Consider the following 24,595-nt stretch of genomic DNA (forward strand, 5'->3'; position numbering starts at 1 on the left):
AGGCTCCCAGGCCGTGGGCAGGTCCCGGCTGTGGGGTGGGGCCTGGAACGGGAAGGAGGTGCCGGTGCTTGTGCGGGCTCCAACTCACAAAGTCATCCACAGCTCCATCTGACCTTGAGATTAATCCCTGGCCGGCCGTCATCAGCACCCACACGCCCAGCCCCCTTTCCACCTCTCCCTCACCCGTTAATTGCTCCAACGTTGATTTGATCTCCCGTTCTGCAAGGAGGAAATTGCCCTCTTAGCCATTTTCATCCTGGGATTTTTTTCTTTTTTTTAATTAGGCCCTGTTGTCCTCACAGGGCCCCAAGAGGGGGAAGCCATTTTGATCTTTGCCTGAAGAGACTGTGGGAAGCCGAGGGAGAGGCGGGCAAAGCCTGGCACCTCCCTTTCCCCAGACACCCTGGGCTCAAGAGACACACCCCCTCACCCCTCTCTGCCTTAAGCCCATTTTCTCCACCCTGAGTGAGGTCATAAAGCCCCAGAGCAGAGGCCCCCCGGGAACTATTGTGGGATGAGGGAGCCTTTAGCCCAGAGAGGAAAGGGTTTGCGGAGGGGGGGGGTCTCAATGCCTGAGGGTGCTGGAGCAGAACCTTCGCCCTGGTGCCACCTCCTTCCAACTGTAGTTCACATGGGTCCCTCTTTCCCTTAACCCACAGGGCAGAGCCCCTCATAAGCTAGGGAGCTTGTCCTGGGCCTTGCCCCCACAGAGCAGGCAGCCCACCTATGGAGAGGAAAGAACTGGAGGTGGGGACAGGAGAAACGTGCCCACCGTCCCTGGCCAGGGGTAGTCTGGGCCCACAATGCCCAGGAGCTGTAGACTTGGTTTCCAAGCAACAGGGTCTCCCAGTCACCTGGCTCAGCCAACTCAGGCCTCAGCAGGAGGTGAGACCAGCGGGGCGGCAGCGCCACCTTGTGGCCATGGGGAGGGACACAGCCCCCAGAAGCACCCAAGACCCCTAAGTAAGGCTACATCTCCAGCTTCCACGGGGCCCTGCTAGGGAGCTGGGGAAATCAGGCGATGGACTCAGTCTCTTCTGCCTGTATCCCCCATCCCTGATGCCCTTCAGGGGCATTTGAACTGTGAGTCCATTGGGTTGACTCCTCCCCGGCGTCTGTTGGCCCCCAGACCGCCTCCAAAGACACAGGACAAGCGGGTACAAAGCACAGTGTTTACTAAAGGCACAAAGTGGGGAGCCTTGAGGGGAGCTGCTCTTCCAGCAGTGACCCCACATTCTAACTTGAACCCAGCGCCCCCTCTTCTGGCCACCCCCGCCCTCACACCATCTGGAGGAGAGCTGTTAGCACCAAAGGGGGGTGGGGGGAGTGCCAGAAAGGCAAGCCTGGGCACCCCTGGACCAGTCCATGCCTCCAGGAAGGAACTTCTGGACCCCTGGTTCCAACGAGTCCTCCTTTACTGGTGGGGGGACCAGGCTCGAAGGTAGAATGTCTTTTTACCTCCAGCACACCCTGTCCCTGCTCTGCGCCCCCCACCTCGCCTTGCCCTCACAATTTTACCTCTGGGAGGAGCCGGGCTGAAGGCCTATTCCTGCCCAGCCCCGTGAAGAGGGCTGCCCCTGGGTGGGGGGCTTCCAACCCACAGGCTGCCAAGCGGGCACTAAGTCCACACGGGGTCAGGGGGCCGACGGGAGGAGTGAGGCCAGGCAGGGGCTACTTCACACACAAGTGCAGCCTGAAGGGTGGGGGTCGGTGGCCCTGGCCCTCCCAGCCCCCAGGCCCGCCCCTGTCGCCCAGGTCACAGCACGTCGCCCTCCTCCATGCTGAAGCTGCTCCTGCGGCTGCTGGCCTTGGAGGCCTCAGGGGACATGGTGGAGAAGAGTGGGTCGGAGGCCAGCGGGAGTAGGGAGTCGTCTAGGAGCATGAGGTCCAGATCTTTCTTGGACAGGTTGGGGAACGGGGAGGCATGCTCTGGCCCCAGAGGTTCGGGGTAGCCCGGGGGCCCTTCGTTGCCCCCGCCCCCAAAGCTCAGGTTGTGGCTGAAGTCCAGGTGGTGGAATGGGGATGGTGGCTGGGGCGGCTGGGCTGGAGGGGGCAGTGGGGCCTGGGGGGGCAGAGCTGGCAGTGGCTCGGGGTCGGGGACCTCGGCCCCCAATAGCAGGGCCTCCCCCGGGCCCTCCTCGCTGGGCAGCTCCTGCTTCACCACCTGCTGGGCCAGCTCGGCCATGTTCATGCCGGAGGGTGAGGTGGTGGGCAGGCCGTGCACCCGAGCCTGCATCTCCAGTTCCTGCAGGCGGGACAGACAGAGGCTGGAGGCGCCCACCCCTGAGAATCCGCTGCCGCCCTTGACCCTCCCTTTGTGGCACCCAAGACCACAAAATATCTCAGCTGGGAGCAAGCATAGGGCAGCTCTAGAGTCTTCACCAGCATGTTTTCCAGCTACAAGTCGCAACTCATTAGTGGGTTGGGAATTGAGCCTTGACCAGCTATATATTTTGCTCGGGGTCGGGGACCTCGGCCCCCAATAGCAGGGCCTCCCCCGGGCCCTCCTCGCTGGGCAGCTCCTGCTTCACCACCTGCTGGGCCAGCTCGGCCATGTTCATGCCGGAGGGTGAGGTGGTGGGCAGGCCGTGCACCCGAGCCTGCATCTCCAGTTCCTGCAGGCGGGACAGACAGAGGCTGGAGGCGCCCACCCCTGAGAATCCGCTGCCGCCCTTGACCCTCCCTTTGTGGCACCCAAGACCACAAAATATCTCAGCTGGGAGCAAGCATAGGGCAGCTCTAGAGTCTTCACCAGCATGTTTTCCAGCTACAAGTCGCAACTCATTAGTGGGTTGGGAATTGAGCCTTGACCAGCTTTTTTTTTTTTTAATTGAAATAGACTTGCCTAGACTAGACTAGGGGCTTCCCTGGTGGCTCAGAGGTTAAAGCGTCTGCCTCCAATGAGGGAGACCCGGGTTCGATCCCTGGGTCGGGAAGATCCCCTGGAGAAGGAAACGGTAACCCACTCCAGTATTCTTGCCTGGAGAATCCCATGGACGGAGAAGCCTGGTGGGCTACAGTCCACGGGGTCGCATAGAGTCGGACACGACTGAGCGACGGAACGGAACGGAACGGAACGGAACGGAGACTAGACTAGACTAGAAATGATAGACTGCATTGCATCTATTAAGGATGAGGGTTCTTTCATGAAACTTTGATTTTTTTTTCACTTTGAGCTGACTATGTGTGCTGGATTACAATGTGAATCGTATTATCTACCATAAGAAATAGAAAATCTTTGAAGCTGCTGGCCAATCACCCTTTATATAGGTGACCAGTGTCAGGCCCAAAGAAGACAAAAGGCCTTCAACAACAGAGCCAGGGCTACGTGGCTCTATGTGGTAGCACGGACTTTCCCAAGCCTTTGTTCTTTCTCTGGCTCACTGTGGGCACTCCCCGCCAAGTAATTCCAGCTCTCTGCCTCCCACAGAGGTAGGTTTATCCTTTCCTGCCCCCTTGAAGTTAGGTGTAGACATGTGCTTGCATTGATCAAAGAAATGTGAGCAGAAGCAACCCTAAGAGTGACATGAGGCTTTAAAAATCAGCACTAGATGTGCTATCCACCAGCCTGGATCCTAAAATGAATCTCACAGAGCAGACCCTCCAGCTGACATCTGCTGCTTAAAGTTGCTGGGGATTGTTTGTTACCCAACAATAACATCCTGACTGATATGTCCTCCTTCCCGGACCATGGGGATCATCCCTCCACCTCCAACTTCAGGAGTGTAAGCACTGCCCCTGGGGTCAGGACTCAGGCCAGGGGTCAGGAGTCAGAGCCACCCGAGAGAGCCAGGTTCAAGACCCAAACCTGGATACGGAGCCAGAGCTGCTTGTTGGTCATCTCCAGGCGCCGAGAATGGTTCTCCAGCTCCCGGGACTTCTGCAGGTCCTTCTGCATCCTCCGGATGTAGTCAACAGAAGCCTTGAGGATGGTGCCCTTGTTCCAGCGCACGTCCCTGCAGGCCAGGCAGAATCAGAGGCTCATGCTCAGAGAAGGGGGCTAGGATTGGCCAGGAGCTTCGGGGGGGGACGTAAAACCCTGCTGTGGTTTCAGAGTGGATGTCGCCTGTCCCAACTGTGCCCCAAACCCCAGACCTAACCAACCCCTATTTATGGAGGAGCCAATCTCTATCTGCAAATGGGCCCTCCCAAGTCGGTGGGTGCCACCACCCACCTCGTTAATCCCAAGTGAAAGGGTTAGTCGCTCAGTGTCCGACTCTTTGTGACCCCATGGACTGTAGCCCGCCAGGCATCTCTGTCCATGGGATTTCCCAGGCAAGAACACTGGAGTGGGTAGCTGTTCCCTTCTCCAAGTGATCTTCCCAATCCAGGGAGGGAACTCAGGTCTCCTGCATTGCAATCCCAGGAACCAGGCAATTCGGAGCAGCCTCCTTCCCCAGGCCTCCCATTCCTGCCGCCAACACCCACACCTGTTCTCGACCGTCACAACTCCTGTCTCCAGACCACCTCTGCACCAGTCTGGTGGCCTCAGCAAACTTTCCTAGCATGAGTCCTCCTCCAGGAAGCCACCCTGACCCCCCACCCTTACTTCTGGGACCTGGACTACTACTTCCTGTCTTGAGCCTTTCTTTGTTGGGGGATGGAAGGTTCTTCTTTTCCCAAACGGATGATAAGATCTTTAAGAAGCAAAAGGGGATTCTCTTCCCATCCCTTCCCCCTGGCAACCAGCAGATAATACCTGTGAGCTGCTGCCCTCCCCTCCCCTTCCTCCAGGAAATCCACTCACAAATCGTTGGCCTTGGGGATCAGCATGCCCAGCTCCTTGATGCGGTCATTGATGTTGAACCTCCGTCGCCTTTCAACTAGAAGCAACAAATATCAGGGGAAACAATTAGGGAGATGAGGACCCCACCTGGGAAGAAGGGTCCAGCCCAAGGAGGGACGCCTTAGTCCTTCTGGGAAGGAATGGGTGACCAACTACATGGGCGAAGAGCCAACTCATTGAAAAGACCCTGGGAAAGACTGAGGGCAGGAGGAGAAGGGGATGACAGAGGACAAGATGGTGGGATGGCATCTCTGAGTCAATGGACATGAGTTTGAGCAAGCTCTGTCTGGGTGATGGTGAAGGACAGGGAAGCCTGGCACGCTGCAGCCTGTGGGGTCTCAAAGAGTAGGACACGACCGAGCAACTGAATAACCACCACCTCCAAATGGGGTGGCTGTGGGGGTCAGGGGGTTGGGGGCAGGCCAGACATGGTTAAGGAGGGGAAGACTGTAGCAGACACAGCTGCCTGGAGAGGCCTCTCTCCAGAAGGCTCAGAAGGCTCCACGCCCTAAAGAAAACAATCTGATAAACTCATTCCCTCTGAAGTTCTGGGAATTTCATGAATATCTCTTCCCTGGAGTGCCTCCCCCTCCACCCCACCCCCAGAAAGGCCTGGTGGGATGAGGCTGAATCCAGGCACGCCAATGCCAGTATTTTAAGGCCTCAAGTAAGGAATCCTTCCGAGAAGCTGCAGGTCAGAGGGTAGCTCTGGAGCCAGCCCAGGTGAGAGGAGGAAGAGGGCAGGGGAGACTCACTGAGGTTGTGATTGTCTTTCTTCTGCCGCTCCTTGGCCAGGGCCCGGCTCTCGGCATCTGGAGAACAGGAGGGGAGAGCTGGGAGGGGAGGCGCTGGGGAGACACAGCCGGGATGGGGGCGCAGCAGGAGGCAGCGGGGCGGTACCTGTGAGCTCCCGCTTCTGCGTCAGGTCGGCTGGGCAGGAGCTGCTGGTGACGCCCACCAGGGAGGCGGTGACCTGGGGGTCTCCACTGTACACATTCAGGTGACTGCTGGACAGGGGCAGCTGCAGGAAGAGGCGGGGAGGAAGACTCGGTGAGCGGCCCCTGTTCCGCGGGGGGCTCTCCCCAGGGCCCATCGCCCCAGGAACAGCGATTCCCCGGGACAGCGGCTGCGCTGGGGTCAGAGTCCAGGCAGAGTCCAGAGCTAAAGAAGAGGCAGCTCCTGCCCTCAGCGAGCAGCCAGCCAGTGCTGCCGGAAGCAGTGGCGGGAGGGGAGATAGGGCCTGTAGAAGCCCGGGGGAGGGGCACCTAATCTGGAGTTTCTGGAAGGTTTCCAGAGGGCGTGGTGAGGAAGGGCACCACGGGCAGGGGGTGGCTGAGCAGAGAAGCAGACCAGAAGGAGCCTGCGTGAGCTCCAGCTGGAGCTGCCGGAGCGCAGAGCGTGATGCGGGCGATGCTGGGGGACCAGGGAGGGCAGGTTCCACTCGCAGAGACCCTGGTGCTTGGCGACAGGCAGCCATTGAGGGGTTACACGGGGGCCCCACAGGAACAGATCTGAGCTCTGGTAAGATCTCCCACCACATGTTCACGAAAAGCAAAATCACAGGCCCAGAATCCTGCAGGGTACAGAGGGAACCACTGACAGGGCCAGACGCTGTGCCCTGCCCTCTCCCCTCCCAGCCCTCCACGGCCCTGCTGGCAGCAGCAGGCTTCCCGTCCTGCTGAGCCACTGGGCACTGGCACCAGGGCGGCGGTCATGGAGGACTGACTCCCTGACTTCCCACAGTGTCAAGGGCCGGGGCCCCAAGGGCGGGAGTGAGCAGCTAAGGTTCATGGAGCCCCAAAAAAGGGGGAGAAGATGCCCCAGTTTCACCTGTTCAATGTAAATACCTGTCGCCCGTTGCACAGAACTCGCCCCCAATGTCTTGCCTTATCTAATTTGCCCACCATCCTGTGGGTAGAAGGCGCCATCCCCAGGGGTTCAGAACAGTGAAGGGACTTCCCAGGGTCACAGCCAAAGATAGGCATCTAGATTCTAAGCCTGGCCCCTTCCCACCCACCCAGGAACCTGTAGGGGAAGCCTGGACCATGAATGCTGCTAAGAGGCTGCTGGAGGCAGGGGACCAAGCAGGCCTGATAGCACTTCCCCCTCCGAGGAAGGGGCACAGGCCTGTGCTCAGCTGGGCCCCAGGCTTAGTAGAGGTGTGTGCATGTGTGTGAGTGGCTCAGTCGTGTCCGACTCTTTGGGAACCCATGGACTGTGGCCCACCAGGCTCCTCTGTCCATGGGATTCTCCAGGCAAGAATATTGGAGTGGGTCGCCATTCCCTTCTCCAGGGGATTTTCGTAACCCAGGGATTGAACCCAGGTCTTCTGCATCGCGGGCATATTCTTTACCATCTGAGCCACCAGGGAAGCCCTTGGTAGAGGAGTGAAAGTGAAAGTCGCTCAGTCGACCCTGATTCTTTGCGACCCCATGGGCTATACAGTCCATTGAATTCTCTAGGCCAGAATACTGGAGTGGGTAGCTAGCTTTTCCCTTCTCCAGGGATCTTCCCAACCCAGGAATCGAACCCAGGTCTCCCGCATTGCAGGTGGATTCTTTACCGTAGAGAAAAGAAGCCCCATATCCCAAAGGAACTCATCAGCTCCAGGCCTTCCTGGAGTCACACTGCTCCCCTCAGCACCAGTGGCCCCGCCCCCGTCCCAACATGGGTAGCCTTCCCCAGACACCCCTCCCCACTGAAGCCCTACCACACACACAGGCTAAGGGACGTGTCTCTGGATGCACAATTCTGCCAGGCCTGGGCCCTCATCACATGGTTGGATGGAGGCGACTCTCATCTCTACAGCGAGACACCATCTCCGCCCAGGTGAGGACCCTGTCTCTAGTTCTCTCCTGGGTCATGGCTCTTGGGGGGCCTCTGCCCCTCCCCCTGACACACCCACCCCGCCCTGGCCAGCAGTACCGTGTTGGGCATCTGAGTTTCAGGATTGATGAAGCCCAGGACATCGTCCAGACACATAATGTTGTCAATGACATCAAACTGAAACAGAAAAAAAAAAGTCCCTTTGTGGGAGAAGGCACTTGGAGAAAGGCAGAGGGAAAGGGGAACTGGACAGCCACTGACCTGAGGGCCCTTGGAGCCCACCTCACCCACCGGCTCATCTGGGGATAAAGGAGCAGGCCCAAAGAGATGACGAGCTGTCCGGGTTCCCCAGGCCCCAAGCCCAGGTTAGGGCGCTTCCTAAGGAGCCAAGTTGCCCAGGGAGATTGCTTTATACCTTCTTTCAGGACATGGCTTTGCAGGTGTGCTGGGCATTCCGGTATGAGTCTCTTGTTTCTTCCTAGCAGAGCTTTCCGAACTAGGGATGATGTTTCTCCTGGGAGACTGGGGCTCCCTGAGGGCAGGGCCTTGCCTCTGCCATTAGACTAGGAGCCGCAGGAGCACAGCATGGGGCCCCAGCTCTTCTGGTGACAGGCACGGGCCAGCTCCTCACTCACCTCCCGCTCGGGGTTGGAGCCGATATGCAGCATGGCCATGGGGCTGTTGGGAGCACTGTTGCCAGCTGAGGACGACAACACGTGTGCGGGCCGCACGCCTGGGGAGGCGGCTGGCAGGGGCTTTGGGGAGCCCTGGGCGGGGCTGATGTGGGCGGCAAACTTGTTCCCGTAGGTCTCAGACAAGTACTCCCGCACCTTCTGGTCCCGGGACTGCTGCAGGTGGTAGGAGGTGGGGTTCTCCAGGTAGGACTGCACCTGGGAGAGGGGGAAGGAGGCAAAAGATTCCAGGCCGGAGCTCTGAGGGACCGGGGCAGGGGGTGGAGGGGACCAGCCCGAGCCCCAGGCCTCACCTTCAGCACCTCCCCGGGCACTGGTGGCGGAGACTGGAAGTGGACGGGGGTGTTGATGGCTGGGGTGGGCGGCCCCCCCAGCTGCTGCTGCTGCTGCTGCTGCATGTAATGCATGACGGCCTGCTGCTGCATGCGCTCCCGCTGCTCCTCCTGCTGCGCCTGCTCCCGCATGAGCTGCATGCGGAGCCCGATTCGTGACGCCATGGCGGCTGCTGGTTCCCTGCGGACAGGAGGGGGCAGGGCAGTGAGGCAGGGGTCCCTGCAACTTGCACGGGGTCTTGGGACTTCCCTGGCAGTCCAGTGGTGAGGACTCCAGGCGTTCAATCCCTGGTCTGGGAACTGTGTTCAGTCGCTTCAGTCATGTCCGACTCTGTGCGACCCCATGGTCTGTACCCCACCAGGCTCCTCTGTCCACGGGGATTCTCCAGGCAAGAATACTGGAGTGGGTTGCCATGCCCTCCTCCAGGGGATCTTTCCAACCCAGGGATCGAACCCATGTCTCTAATGTCTCTTGTGACTTCCCTGGTAGTCCAGTGCTTAGGACTCCACACTTCCACCGCAGGGGTCCCGGGTTCAATCCCTGGTCTGGGAACTAAGATCCTGCAAACCACATGGTGCGGCCAAACACAAACACAAAACAACAACAAAAACAAGCAAAACAAAGGCTCTCGGAGAAGAGACCAGGACAAAGGTGACAGCATTTCACAGGAGCGGGAGGGGGCATGGGAGATTTGCTCAAGGTCACTGAGCAAGTGGATGGCAAAGCTGAGACTTAAATCCAAGTCTGCTGGTTTCTTGGGCCAGAGATTCGTTCATGCTCCCTTCATTTGTTCTAGTGGGTCAGCGCCCCAAATCTGGAGTCAGTCTTGACCCCTTTCTCTCTCGCATGCCGCTTGGTAAGCCTGCCAGATATGACCTCAAATACATCCTCCTCTGCTACCACCTCACTGCCCGCAGGGAGGGCCCCGCCTCTGCCATGCCTTACCTGGCTTCCTGACGGTGCCTCCTAACCTCCAGCTGGCCCCACGACATTCTACTTGCAACTCGATAATTAGACGGATCCGGTTACAACCTAAGTTAGAGACTGTCTCTCTTTCGGCTCAGAACTCGCCATGGTTCCCATTTCTCTCCGTGTAAAAGCCGAAGTCCTTCCCATAAAAAGCCCTCTCTGATCTGTCCCCACCTGATGGTCTCCTGTGACCCCATCACCTCCTACTCTCCTCCCTGTTCCACCTGTTCCAGCCACACCTAATGCCTCAAACACACCAGGCATGTTTCCTGCCTCAGGGCCTTTGCACCTGCGCTTCCCGCTGCCTGGGGTACCCATCCCCCGATACCACCCTGGCTCACTCCTTTACCCCCACCACTCAAGTGTGTCACCTCCTACCCTATTTAACATTGCAAAACCAGCACCCCACCACCAGCTCCATGCCCCTTCCCTGTTTTATGTTTCTCCATGTCACTTATCACCATCTTAAATATCACACATTTTTCCTTAGTTATTTCAATTCATCCTCTATCTCTCAGCAAGAATGCAAACTCCCCCCAGGGCAGGCATTTTGTCTGTCTTGTGCACTGCTGTGCCTCAGGCCTCTACAAGTGTATACAGGGAATGTTTACTATTTATGAACCAGCACTGGCCATCCAGCACTGAGCCAGCTGTAGGCCCTGAGCTCGTGGCATCCATAGTCCAGTAAGTGCGAAAGGCAAGTCCCTGGGTCACTGTAACCCTGCATAGAGAGGGTCGCTTCAGGGCACCTCGTCCTCCCTGGGCGCAGCGAGGGCGCTTGGTAAACTGAGTAGGTAAGTGGTGGATCAGCACAATACTGGTGGGTCAGCCACAGTGTAGACCAGAGGCCAGAGCTGCACCCCACGGTCCTAAGAATGAACCCCATACACCTGGGGGTGACAGGGGAAAGCAGTACAGGCTGACGTGTTCTGCCGAGTGCCAGACATCAGACTCCGTTGGCACTTGAGGAAGGTACTGGTAAATACGGGCTTCCTGGGTGGCACTAGTGGTAAAGAACCCACCTGCCGATGCAGGAGGCATGGGTTCAATCCCTGTGCTGGGAAGATTCCCTGGAGAAGGAAATGACAACCCACTCCGGTATTCTTGCCTGGAAAATTCCAGAGGCAGAGGAGCCTGGCGGGCTGCAACCCATGGGGCCGCAAAGAGTCAGAGACAACTGAGCAGATGTTGGCGAATATTCAGTGAAAATCACCAGATCGTGGAACTAATAATAATCTGCGTCCTATGTGCTGGGCAGGGTTCCAGACACTTTCACCTCAAACAGCCCCTCTGGTAGCTTTGGTTAGTATTCTCCTACAGATAAGGAGAGACAGTGGCACAGGGAGGGTAAGCATGCTGCAGCGGGAACAGAGCCGGGACCCAGTGCATGCCAGTCTGGCTCCCCGGCCCATCGTGGGCGGGCGTGGGGGTTCTGCAGACCGTCATCTCTCCATGTAGAGCTGGGAAGGCATTTGTCCCGGGTTGCACGTCTGGTTGATCCGGGGCCAGGAATGGAGCCCCAGCCACCTGACCCCAGGCCAGGGCTCCCTCTAACCACCCTGCAGCCTGCCCTATAAAGTGGAGCAGCTCTGTCCACCTTGAGGGCTGAGTAGTCAGTGGCCATTACCTCATCTCCCTTCCTCGCTTTTCTGCCCCCTTAGGCTAGGAATTCCTGAAGAGGCTGCTTCAGCCCCAGGGGTCTCTGGCCGGCTCCCAGCAGGACAGTCGCCATGGAGAAAGGGGCAGATGCCTCCCTTCTCTGCCTCCTCCGTCCTGTGGCAGGGACACAGCTGTCCTGTGCTCCCACAGAGGGGTAGCCTGTCTTTGGCCCTCCTCCCCAACTACAGCCTTGCAGACCTCACAGGCTCTGACCCCGGCCCACTCCCCTCACAGCTGCACCCCCTGCCTGCTCACACAAGCAGTGAGCAGGAACAATCTGACTTCAGTTGCCCCCAGCGGGCGGTGAGGCGATGCAGACACTGGGCCTGGCAGTGCCAGCCGGCCCCGGGGGGACTCGGGGAGAACGAGCCCCTTGTTTCTCTGACAAAGGGCTGGGCGAGAACCTGGGCTCCGGCCCCGGCTAAGCCTCTCACTGGCTGTGCCAGCCTCAGTTTGCTCATTTGTAAAATGGACGCAGGAATCCCCCGTGGCGTCTAGGAGAGCCTTGGGGAGAGGATGCTGAATTGCAAACCGCGAGGTGACTGTGTATCAGAGGGTGTCAGACGCCTTAGCCTGTCCCCTGTCCTCTGACAGAGGGTGGCTCTCCCACCTCCACCCCCACTGCCAAAGCTGTCACCCCCCCACAGAACTGCTGCCACTCGCTGAGTCCCAGCCCATCCTCTGCCCACCCCAGCTCCCCGCCTGGGTTGCTCTGGGTGTGGTGTGGCTCAGTGGGATGGGTGTGGAGTTTAGGGTAGGACTTGAGGGGTGAGGGGATCCAAGGGCAGATGGGGTGGTCCCAGAGAGGGCACAGATGGTAGTGGCTCTCGTTGCCTCTAGGCTCCCCTCCCCACCAAGCCCCAAAGCACTCGTGCTCACTCAGCGCCTGAGAGCCACTCACTCACAGCCTCTCAGCCACCCAGTCTGATCAGGAGGGGCTGAGAGGAGGGACACAGGAAATCCAAAATGCCCCAGACCCTCCCCAACATCTGACCTCAGACCTGCCAGGCCTGGAAAGGGTCCACCGTGCATAACTCAGTAACACTGGGAGCCTGCCTCTAAGCTGAGTCTGGGTTCTAGTTTAGTTGTGACCAAAATGGGCTCCTCCGTCCAACGGAGGCAGCCAAAGTGCCTGCTCTGCCCATCCTGGCTGGGTGACGTCGGGAAAGCCACTCAACCTCTCTGTGCCTTGGTGTCTTCCTTGGTGAAAATGGAGCCAATAATGGCACCTGCCTCATGGGATTGCTGTGAGGATTCTAGGAGACACAGCGAGTGTGCAGAACTCACCTAACAGCCCTTGTGTGTGTGAGTCGTTCAGTCATGTCTGACTCTGCGACCCCGCAGACTGTAGCCCGCCAGGCTCCTCTGTCCATGGGATTCTCCGGGCAAGAATACCAGAGTGGGTTGCCATTTCCTTCTTCAGGCTAACAGCCCTTCTGTTCTGTTCTGTTCAGTCGCTCAGTCATATCCGACTCTTTGTGACCCCGTGGACTGTAGCCTACCAGGCTTCTCCATCCATGGGATTCTCCAGGCAAGAATACTGGAGTGGGTTACCATTTCCTTCTCCAGGGGATCTTCCCGACCCAGGGATCGAACCCAGGTCTCCCGCATCGGAGGCAGACGCGTTAACCTCTGAGCCACCAGGGAAGCCCCTAACAGCCCTTAGGCGTTCAATAATGGGTGGATCCTGGCTCCTCTCTGAAGCAGTGCCCTTCTCTGGTCAGGGGCCAGAGCTGTTTTCACACCAGCCTGTGTGGGGGCCTCCCTTGTCGGTCATTTACACCTTAGTATGAACAGCTGGTCAGAACCTTTCCCGAGGAAAGATGCGGACAGAGGGAAGGGAAAGATGGGGAGAAATCAGTGAGGAGAGGCAAGTAGAAAGAGGGTCCCAGGACAGGAAGGTCTCAGGTATCAGGAAGAAGATCTCAGAGACACAGCATTGAGTGGACAAAGCAAACTGCAGGATAAAATGTACAGTCAGAGCCCACTGAGGCAGGAAATAAATAAATGTGTAGAAAAGACTGGAAGAATCAGGATGCTTCCTGAATGCTTACCAATGGTCAGGGCTGCGCTAGATGTTTTTCAAATATTAACTCATCTGTTCTTCACAATGACCCGAGCCAATGACTACTGGTATTGTCCCTCAATTTCCAGGAAGAAACTGAGGCGCAGAAAGGTGAAGTCACTGGTCCTAAATCACATACAGTTTGAACCAGGCAGCCTGATTCACAGCTGCCACTCTTTATGCACTCACTGGGCCCCCAGCATCCAAACTGTTCACTGAGGTTACCTCTGGGGAAGAGCAGTGGGGTGGGAGGGGCAAAGAGGGATTCTTAGAGTTTCTCATCCCACTTACAAAGCAGTTAACTCTTAGGATCATGAAAATGTGCTACTTGTATGATTCACGTGTGTGTGTGTGTGTGTGTGTGTGTGGTCGCAGCATGAGGCATACACGATCCCAATTCCCTGACCAGGGGTCAAACTTGCACCCTTAGCCATGGAAGCACAGGTTCCTAACCACTGGACCACCAAGGAAGTCTCTGTTGTGATTCTTTAAAAACAAGGGGAAAGGAAGGAAGGCATTTTCTAGGGGTTTGTGAGGGGCCCAACCAGCTTCCAATCATGTCCACAGGTGGGATCCCCCAGGTCACCTGGAACCTGGCCCAAGCCCTGCCTTGCTCAGCGCAGTGGTTATTAGGCCAGCTGAGGATCCTGGGTGAACACACCGAGTGGCCTCCGGAAGCACAGGTCAGGGTCAGAAGTCACATGCCAGCACCCAGGGCCCAACTCAGGTTCCCCTACAGCCCCAGACACCAGCCTTCAGAGGGGAATGTGATCTTCCTGAAGGGCCCCGCAAACAGCCCTGAGCCGAGGCACATCCCTTCAATTGAGTGCGGGGCCTGAACTGCCTTGGGGACTTCTCCTTCCAGGTGATCTTTGAAAAAATAGGAGCAGGAGGCAGAAAACACAGAGCCTCAAGAGCCAGCAACTCCATGCCTAAGTGTCTGCCCAGCAGAAAAGCATCCCTGTGGGCACCAGAGGACACGGACTAGAATGTTCACAGCAGCGCTATAGATAGTGGCCAAAACTGGACACCACTCAAATGTCCATCAACAGGAAGATGGATAAAGAGGTGATATCTCCATGCCCTGGAATGCTGCTTAGCGATGGGAGTGAACCAACTATTTCTAAACACAACTCAGATGACTCTCACAGACGTAACAGCAAACAGAAGAAGCCAAACAGGCATACAGAGTGATTAATATACCTACGGTTCAGAAACAGGTAAAACAAATCTTTTATGTTACAATTCAGGATCCTGGTTACCCTTGGTGGGAGTGAAGAGGAGGTGACACAGGACAGCTTGGGGTGGGGGCTGGGAGGACTAGGAATGTTCTGTAATTTGACGCGGGTATTGGTGACATGGGAGTATCGAGTTTATGAAAATGCATCCAGATGCTCACTCAACAATTTGCACACTTTTCTCTAAGTGTGTCATACTTTCATTAAAATTTTACATAAGAACGAGGGCAGACCTTAAAGAATGTAAAAGAAGAGTTGAACAAATTGCCCTTCCCCCCATCCACCTAAGTGTGGCTATGACTTTAAAATGCCTTTGGTACCAGGCAGCTTCAACACCACTGCCCAAGGGTAGCTTGGTAGCAAAGCCTTTAAAAATATCCACTAGCTTGAGGAAGAAGTCTCAAATACAGAAAAGGCTTTTATGCATAAAGTGTCCATCACATTCTATAGAGAAAAATTAAAAATAATCTCAATGTCCAGCAATAGGAAGGTTAAATTATGTTGCGTTCTGGAATTCTCTGGAGGTCCCACTGGTTAGGACTCTGCACTTTCACTGCTGAAGACCCAGGTTCCCAGGTTCAATCCCTGGTTGGGGAACTAATATCCCACAAGACACAGGGTCCAAAAAGAAAAAAGGTTGTGTTCCTCCTTATGGAATGTTGTGTTTATAATAAGTAACACAGGGATATGTCAAGTGACAAAGAGTAGTATGCAAAGTTATATATAAAATCTGATCATCATTGTGTAAAATATGTGTAAAGAAACCTCTTGGGAGGAAATAAACTAAAATATTACGGACTTCTTTGGATGATGAAATCATGAACAATTTTTTCTTTCTTTTTACCTTTTGGAATGCTGTTCTTTTCCTGTAATGAACATGTATATCTTTCTAATGAGGAAAAATAAACTAATGCTTATGGACAAACATGTTGGATATGTTTAGGCACCAGGTATGCTTAAATGCATCTTATTTATTAATTATTATCACAATCACTTTATGATATGAGTACCAGTACTATCCTCCCCACCCCCCTCTTTATAGATGAAGAATCTCGTACAGAGAGTTTGTCACTTGCCAAAGGTCGCAGAGCTAATGAGCAGCTAGGCTGGATGCTGGCAGTCTGACTCTACCACCTTAATCCCAGGGCTTAGAGTTTGGCCCTGGTCCTGCACTTGGGGCAAGGTGGTCACATTTTATTTTAAGGATTCCCACTGAAGAAGCCCCACTCCAATCAAAGGGTTTCAGCAGCTGATCTCTTTCATCTAGCTCAGGGGCCAGAGGGTGCCTGGGACAAGGGAATGGTCTGGAATCCTCAAACACAAGCAGAAAAAATTCTGCCCTTCCTTAAAGGGCAGAGATAATTTCCTGTATTCCTAGGAAAAAACATTATGTCTGGCGGCTGAAACAACAAAGTGTGGACTCTCAGAGGCCAGGGTGCCTGGTTAAGCCATTTATTACGTTCTACGCCTCTGCGGTCGGAAGAAGTTTTCTTCTGATCCAGTCTGTTACGAACCACCAGTTGTGGCAGAGGGGAAATCAAACCAATCACTAAAGGAAGGCCTCCTGAACAGGTGCTGAGGCTCCCGGAGGCAGGGGGATGGACCCCACGACCTCCTGGGTAACCTCTCAGCCTTGGGAAGGGAAGAGAGAGGAAGATTCCAGGACTGGGGGTTGTTTTAACTTCTCGGAGGCCCCCCTCTGGCAGAGGACCTGGCAAAGGCAGGCCTAATGAACTAGGAAACAGAACAAGAGTGTCCACAGAACCCCCACGCCTTAGGACAAGGCCGTTCCTGATTATCAAGGCGGTCACGGGTCCCCGGGGGGCCTGGGGGGCATCACTTGGGTGGCACCCAAAGAGAGCTAAGGGTAGGGAGGTGTCATAAGATCGGTCCCCAGGAGCCAGCATACCTGCCCATAAGATGATGTGCGAACTTGGCAGCAGGATGCCCGGAGATGAATTCCAGACGTGGGCCTGACTCAGTGTCCAAGCCCAGCCTCAGTCTTCCCATCATCCAAGTGGGACTTAGCAGCTGGGGAACCTCTCCCACAGAGCTGCTGTGACGTAAGCTGGGATGCTGTGTGGAGGCCTCTGCAAGCGTGAAAGCATGGGCCGGGTGGGGGTGATGTCACCACTGGGTCACTGTTCACCACTGCTTCATCCATGCCCACCGGGGCATCCCTGGCCCAGTCTCCTCTTCCTGTTCTTTAGTTTCTTCTGAGGAAAGGGTCCCCTCCATTCCTCCATCCATTTACATATTGGGGCCCCAGGTAGGGGGAGCCCTGTCTAGTGGTCACCCAGCTTCTATCTCTCCTTACAGACTGGCCAGAAGAAGCAAGGCTTCGGCCAGCTTTTCCCCGCACTGGACACCCTCTTTGTTTCCTGTCCAGAAGCCTTGAGTTTTAAAACATTTTCTTTCCAAAGCTTGTCTGCTGCTGCTGCTAAGTCGCTTCAGTCGTGTCCAACTCTGTGTGACCCCATAGACAGCAGCCCACCAGGCTCCCTGGTCCCTGGGATTCTCCAGGCAAGAACACTGGAGTGGGTTGCCATTTCCTTCTCCAATGTGTGAAAGTGAAAAGTGAAAGTGAAGTCGCTCAGTCGTGTCCGACACTTAGCGACCCCACGGACTGCAGCCTACCAGGCTCCTCCATCCATGGGATTTTCCAGGCAAGAGGACTGGAGTGGCTTGCCATTGCCTTCTCTGAAAGCTTGTCTATGATACGTAATTCACTGCAGTGCTACGGAAGAGGCAGGTGGGGAGCAAGGAAGCTTACCTTTCTGGGTTCTAAAGAGATCAAGAGAGGGCAGAGTACCGAGCACAGCGCCTGTGCTGGAGACACTTGGTTGAGTGGGTTGTTATCATCTTAGCTGACCCAAGGTCCCTTGGGGGTCATGAAAAGCAACAGAGGGCCCTCTGGCTGCCTCCAACATTGAAAGAAAGCAACTGGGAGTCACACTTGCTCTGGTAGGTGTGACCCGCAGGACACTGCAGGGCTGGGGGCAGGGACAGCACAGTCAGGGGCTTGTTGTTTTTTGGGGGAGGGGGCCATACCATGTGATATGCGGGATCTTAGTTCCCCACCCAGAGATCGAGCCCACACGCCCTGTACTGGAAGTGCGGAGTCTTAACCACTCGACCACCAGGGAAGTCCCAGGGGCTTGCTTTAGACAACTTGACCAACCTAGACAGCATATTAAAAAGCAGAGACATTACTTTGCTAACAAAGGTCCGTCTAGTCAAGGCTATGGTTTTTCCAGTGGTCATGTATGGATGTGAGAGTTGGACTATAAAGAAAGCTGAGCGCCAAAGAGTTGATGCTTTTGAACTGCGGTGTTGGAGAAGACTCTTGAGAGTCCTTTGGACTGCAAGGAGATCCAACCAGTCCATCCTAAAGGAGATCAGTCCTGGGTGTTCATTGGAAGGACTGATGCTAAAGCTGAAACTCCAATACTTTGGCCACCTGATGTGAAGAACTGGCTGATTTGAAAAGACCCTGATGCTGGGAAAGATTGAAGGCAGGAGGAGAAGGGGATGACAGAGGATGAGATGGTTGGATGGCATCACCGACTCACTGGACATGAGTTTGAGTGAACTCTGGGAGTTGGTGACGGACAGGGAGGCCTGGTGTGCTGCGGTCCATGGGGTCGCAAAGAGTCGGACACGACTGAGCGACTGAACTGACTGACTGACTGACTGAACAGAGGCAGGAGGTGGAGAGGAGGGAGAGGAAGGAGAGGGATGTGAAGGGCAGACGCCGGAGCTCCCGGGCTGCTGAGTGGCCTCCAGGGCCCACGGCTCAGGCCATCAGCCCCACATCCCGGCTCACCTCCCACAGGAAAGGGTGGGAGCTGGCGCCTCCTGGCTGGCCCCGGGCAGGGCAAGGCGGGCCGCTTCAAAGGCGATCCCAGACCAGAGAGGCGCCCGTCTTGTCCCCGAGCGGTCAGCTGGTCCTGGGCAGGAGGCCGGCCCCAGGAGGGCTGGCACTGCTCTTCGAAGGACGGGGGCCGTGGGTGGGCAGGGGGACGCCAGAGGAGAAACGAGAACCATCCTGGGAGGTGTCTGCCCTTGCGATGGGCATAGACTCAGGTGGGCCACACGCACACACACTCTGTCTGTCTCACACCCAGACACACACAGTGCAGAACCCCTCACCCTGCCGCTCGGCGGGCAGCTGCCCCTCTCCTGGGCTGGAGCAGGGTGAGGGGGCTGAAACCCCCGTCTTCCCCTTCTCCCCTGCAGCCCATGCCGGCCACCCCATCCCCTTGAACAGCCTGCCTGCGGTTCACACGGTTTTGTTCTCCGGTTATTTCCTGGTCACTGCCAGTCTCCCCAGCTACAAGGAAGCTCCCAGAGAAATCGGCTTTCTTCCTCAGAACCTCCGCCCCATCCCAGCCGGCAGACTTCCCAGAACGAGACTCGGGGCCCTGGGAGGCTGCTCGTCCAACCAACCACCCGTCACGTGCTCAGTTACCACCTGTTAACTCATTCAGCAAACAGCCCAAGTCCCCTCCGTGGACCAGGCAGACTGCTGAGCACATGACCCAGGTCAGACCTCACCCGTCCCCACAGACACTTCACGGGACAAGCAGACCTTCTGCAGATGAGAAAACCAAGACTCGCAGAGGGGTTCCAGGCCCTGGGCAAGGTCACACTATAAGGACGCAGTGAAGCGGGGATACCAGCCCAGCTCTCTCCTGCAGGTCTGTGGCCACCACCAGCTCCTGTATCAGAAGGAAACCAGGGGTGCAGAGGGAAGAACCCTGGAGATGGATTATTGTCCCCGTAAACTCCCAGCCCCACCTCACCCCTCACCCTTTGCTGTCCTCAGCGAATCCTATGGAGGGTCCCCGAGGCCAGCACACCCCTCAGCCCTCCCAGAGGCCCCAGGACACAGGCCAGGCCTGGCCCACCTACAGGCTCTCTGCTGCTACACGGCCGAGACGGATCCAGGCCCAGGGCTCAGGAGACCAACCATACATCGGATCTCACTGAGGCAGTTAATGTGGGCCACGCAAGGGCCTCAGGGGGAAATAATATCAAGCAGGCTGGACAGAAATGCAATTGCATGGCACGGAGTCCTGACACTGGACGGCAGTGGTGTATGTGTGTGCATGCAGAGGGAGGGGCTGGGAGGGAAGGATAGCCCACAGGTGGCGCCCCAGATAGGAACGGGGCCTGAAGAGCAGGGGTGCCAAGGCTGGGGCTCCAAGGGCTTCAAGCCCTGTGTGATGCCCCCTGCCCACCCCAGCCCACCCAATCCCCTCCCCGGCTAAGTTCTGTGGGTGGTAGGTCAGCCTGTGAGGTCATCAATGCCCCCACCAGGGAAGCTGAGGCCCAAGACTCTGCCTGGTTGGTCACTGCACGCCATTATGGATTTGGGGCCCAAGAGTTTGGAGCCTCTGGAATGAGCCTGTTCCCAAAGGGCTGAGTAGGATTGAAAAGCTGTGTTTAGCTGTCCCACTGCCCAGCTGTGTGAGCCCCCTTGGGGTCCCTCTCCCAGTTGGACCCCTGGTTGGTCATGTGAGGGGGCAGGGGGTCTGCTGGCAGGCCCCCATCCCGCTCTGTCCAGGCAGGTGCAGGGCTCAGGCCACACGGATGGTCCGGGGCTGGATGCCTGCCGAGCAGCCCTGCAGGCAGGGGACAGGGAGAGCCGTCTCTCGGGAACTCTCTCTCTGGAGCTGCAGCAGCCTCGGGGCACCCAGTCCTCACTTGTCTGTCTCCGTAGGAGACAGCAAGCGCTCCCCAGCCCCAGTGCCGGCCTCTGGGGCAGGGCAGGCCCGCCGAGCCGGGGGTGAGAGGACACAGCCTGCGGCAGCGAGGAGCACACAGCCGGCACACGGAGGGGCCTCTGGCTCCAGACCCGGGGCCTCGCTCCAAACCCAGCCTTCTCTGCCCCAGGCCGGGGAGCCTGGCTCCTGCCCCTGCCCTTGGGGGCTTCCTCTGCTTCCTCCCGGCTGCAGCCGCCTCTCCGGTCTCCAGCCTCCCTGCCCACCATCCACTGCAATGAATCCCTACTGTTTGGCTTCCTTTTTCAGAATTTAATCCGCCTCTGAGGACATCGAAGACAACCTCTTTAAAACTGAAGCATCCAGGCTTTGCCTAATAAAACAAGACTTTGGAAGAGAGGGGGGCAAAGAAAGGAAGAAAGATACCTATGAGCCCTGACAGCTGCGTTAAATTTGCAGAAGGTGGCCCATGGCGTCCAGGAACAAACCACCAGGCATTCATTACTATTTGCCCTGATTCCTTTGCTCAGTTCTAAGCTGATACATGGTATTGACGTCATCCTCAAAGTATACACCACTGAGGTCGCAGTAATATACCGCCCATTTCACAGAGGAAGCAACTAAGGCAAAGAGGCTGACCGCTTGCCCAAGGTTGCATGACAGTAGGCAGTGGAGCTGGGGCGCCTGGTCTGCACACCCAACCTCCACCTGCAGAGCCTCATGAGTGCCCGGAGCCTGGCCGCATGCTGGGTGCCCAGGCTGGGATTCAGCCTGGAAAGGGCCTGAGGAGGCAGGGAGGGAGTCATAAAACTCTGGACTAGGCAGGTGGGGCTGGACACTGTTCCCTGCAGTCCAACCCCTCCGCCATCCCCTCAGCTGCATCTCTACCTTCTGAGTCCACTCCCTGGAAGATGGCTGGGTTCAGTAAAATGCTCATATGCTGTAGACCCAACAGACCAGAGCACGTCTGGTTTTGTGACGCTCTTCAGCTGTGTGACCCAGAACAGGTTAACCTCTTGGAGCCTCAGTTTCCCAATCTGTAAAACAGGATGGCAGTCATGCCACCTCCCTCAGAGGAGGTGAGGGGAATCAAAGGAGCTGGAGTGTGTGAGGTGCCCAGTACCTAGGGGTGGCCCATGAAGGTCAGTTCCCTGGCAGGGTGAGCAGTGTCCATCTGGCTGACTTCACCACTTTTCAGCATGACCCACAGGCATCACAACCCTGAGAGCTGGTTAAAAATGCAGATTTTTAGGCCCCAGCCCAGACCGATGGCATCAGACTCGGTACATTAGCACTTTAACACAGCATCCTAGGAGACTGGTGGGCACATTAAAGTCACTTCACTTGCAGGTTGCTGGGGCTTGATCACTTGCTGGTTTCAAGTGCGACAGGTGGGAGAGGGAGCTGGGAGGTGGAAAGAGATGCTTAAAAGGACAGGCACAGGCCTTCGGAGCCCCACAGTGAACCTGAGCAAACTGCCCAAACTCTCAGGCCCCGAGGTCAAGGTGGAGGTGGGCATGAGGGCTCCAGGCTGGCTCTGGACTCCTGAATACTCGGTGCCAGGCCTCTGGCCAGGGCAGGAGGGGAAACAGCCTGCAGGAACCAAAGGGAAGCTGATAAGGTTCCCTGTGGTGGGAATGCAACCCAGACAGGCCCACTCACACACATACACAGCATCTCCTACACAAACCATTGCACACACACACACACACCCGACACACACACACATACCCTGCCCCAGGCCTTGGCTGCCCAGAGAACAGCCCCAGCAGGGAGCGGACAACTCTGAGACAGTCTGTGCCTGTAAGCAGTGCATGAGGCGTGTGGGCTGCTGGGGCCCCTACAGCCGGCCTGGATGACCACTCTACATACCCCCACTGCTTGGCCCCTCCCCTTCACCTGCCTGAGCCCAAACCCAGCTGAGCACCGAGAGACCCAAGATCGGCTCCCCTGAGCTTCAAGGGGACCCACATTCTAACTGGTCCCCTCGCAATATGCCCGCTGATGGGCCCCCACCCCAGGTTGCTGGATGGTAGATAGCAGGATGGAGCACTGACCTCAGGGTTCCCCTGGGAGGCGGCAACACCCAGTGGACGGAGCTCACACCCGTCTCCCACACGTACTTGAGCAACAGCGAAGCCCACCCTCTCCCTGGCCACATAGCTTCAGGAGCGGCAGGGACCCCGTCCCTGGACCCACGGGTGGCTAGCAACACTCTCACCCAAACACCCTCAACTTCAGCTCAGAAACAAATACCCACTGACCTCTTTCACCTCCGCAGACTAGATGGCCAGGGGCCCTCAGGCTCATAGGGCTCCAAAATATCCTAAAATGTGGGCCCTCAAGCAGGCCTGGGATGCCCAAGAGAGAACCATCGACTCAGGGGTCACTGGGGGCTGCTGCAAGGTGCACGATGTCATGGGTTCTGGAAAGGCCCTTGGCCCCAAAATATGCCCCCTCCGCGTCCAGAAATCCCTCCCAAACCTCTAAGAGTCACCGCCGGGAGAGGCTCCCACCTGAAGCCTGGTCAGCTCACAGCCCTGGTGAGAGGCGGCCGACAGCTGGCCTGAGTGGCAAAGAAGGGGCAGAGGGAGGGTGCGTGCCAAACCGGCAGCCCCAGCTCCCACCGGGAGGGGGCACCCCCTGACACCCCAGAAGGCCGGTTCCAGAGAAGACAGCACCTCTCAGCCAGGGAGGAGGAGGGGTCCCTCAAAGGGAGGAGCTTTAAGCAACCCCACCTCCACACAGGCCAGGGGCCATGGGGTCCTGCCCCGGCAGTCTCTACAGGGAAGGCAAAGGGCTGGCGACCAGGAACGGGTCGGGGGGTGGGGGTGGGGTGGGGTGGGGTGCTCTGAGTGATGAGCTGGGGGACAGGAGGGGGAATTAACCAGGTTCCAAAATAGCACTGCTGGTTCTGCCTCGCTTCACCCTGTGCAATGTCTGGCAGCTTCTGCTTTCGGTCTGACTCATGCCTGGTGGGGGCAGGACAGGGCGGCTGGAGCAGGCAGGGGCCGCCAGATGACCACAGGCTGTTCTCCCCTAGCTACCGCCCCCCACCCGGTGGCTGGGCCTTCTCCCCAGCCCCGCCCCGGTGTGAGCTGAGCTTCTGGGAACTGGGAACATTCAATCGGGCCACAAGATCCAGGGGTCCCCTGCCCGGGCCCTCGCCCAACCAGCCCGCACTCGGCCCAGGGCTTCCTGAATGGCAGCAGCTGCCCCAGACCCAGAGCACAGCGCAGCTTCTCTGCTGCCCGGCCCAGGTGCCCAGCTGGCACCTCTAACCCCATCCATCTGGAAGCCAGGGAACTCTCCCCCCAACACTTGAAATGACTTTGTACTGCAGCATTCCCCCCTCCTAGCCAAGGGGGCAGAGGGAGGCAGCCGCGTTCACCTGACCCACCCTGCCCACCACCGATGCATTCTGCAGAGATCTCATGCTCAACGCGCACACAGCAGGCCCCCCACCCCATTTTCTGTCCTGAAATGCCACAAGGAACACTTACCCTTTGCCAGGCAGAGGGAGGAACCCAGCTCCCTGGCTTTTGAGCTCATTGGGTTGGGCGGAGCCATGCTCACTCTGCGCTCCCCATCCACCCCTCCCCCCACCTGTGCCCCCGACCCCCCGCCCCACTTCCCCCACGGGAATGAGATTTGATCAAAGATGCTTAAGCTCCCACCTGAGACAAACCGAAAGCCGCGTCCTAAGTCCCCCGTGCTAATCTCTCCCACGTCCTCCCAGCCCTCACAGCGACATGTCTGCCCCGAATAAGCACAGCCACCTTTCTATCCAAGTGGGGCAGGTACAACTTCAAGGCCAAGTTCACTCTGCCAAAGCCGGCCCTGCCCTCGGGGTGGGAAATAGATGCCTCTGGTAAGTAGGGGGAGAATGTCAGAGGGCATGGGGCTGGCCAGCCCAGGCCAACACGCTCCTCCCCCCACCCCCCACCACCATCCTGGCACACGCACGCTGACCAAACCTGGTTTGGAAGTGAAAACATCAAGGGGAAAGTCTGTGGGTGGCAGCCAGAGAGATGAGTCAAGAGGGACCGGGACTTGGCAGGCCTGCCAGTGGCCCATACAGAGTCTGGAGCGTGTGCTGTGTGTGCCCGCCAGGCCGGCACCTGCCCCCGCCCAGTCCCCTGCCCTCCCTGCCCCACACCCGGTGGCCTTACCTACACACCCTTCTCTCCTTAACTCTGCTCCTTCCCTGGGCCCCCCAAGATGGGAGTGAGTCTAGTGTGAGTCTGAGGGATGGGGCAGGAGTCTAGAAGGAGAAGGCAACTCTCCAGGAAGCAGGTACC

The 24,595-nt window shown here is 57.2% G+C and overlaps 1 protein-coding gene across 1 annotated transcript; it reads right to left on the reverse strand.

Moving 5' to 3' along the window:
• Positions 1–1,158: 1,158 nt before the first annotated feature.
• TFEB (transcription factor EB) lies at positions 1,159–16,646 on the reverse strand. Its single transcript, XM_055406237.2, has 9 exons — positions 16,478–16,646; positions 8,598–8,817; positions 8,248–8,502; positions 7,712–7,789; positions 5,687–5,807; positions 5,542–5,598; positions 4,748–4,823; positions 3,809–3,956; positions 1,159–2,245 (listed from the first exon to the last, which is right to left on the reverse strand). The coding sequence occupies exons 1-9, from the start codon at positions 16,579–16,581 to the stop codon at positions 1,757–1,759; spliced, it is 1,548 nt and encodes a 515-aa protein (XP_055262212.1). The 5' UTR covers positions 16,582–16,646; the 3' UTR covers positions 1,159–1,756.
• Positions 16,647–24,595: the final 7,949 nt, after the last annotated feature.

This window comes from Moschus berezovskii, chromosome 23 (assembly GCF_049115385.1).
Source record: "Moschus berezovskii isolate FMDL1 chromosome 23, NW_MosBer_1.0, whole genome shotgun sequence".
Taxonomy (NCBI): Eukaryota; Metazoa; Chordata; class Mammalia; order Artiodactyla; family Moschidae; genus Moschus; species Moschus berezovskii.

Bases quoted from the DNA above. Each gene is read 5' to 3' on its own strand.
- TFEB (XM_055406237.2), bottom strand. From the start codon at position 16,581: ATGATGGGAAGACTGAGGCTGGGCTTGGACACTGAGTCAGGCCCACGT. The intron at 8,818-16,477 runs GTATGCTGGCTC...TCCTGTCCGCAG, and splicing joins GCACATCATCTTATGGGCAG to GGAACCAGCAGCCGCCATGG. The intron at 8,503-8,597 runs GTGAGGCCTGGG...CCCCTCTCCCAG, and splicing joins TGCCCGGGGAGGTGCTGAAG to GTGCAGTCCTACCTGGAGAA.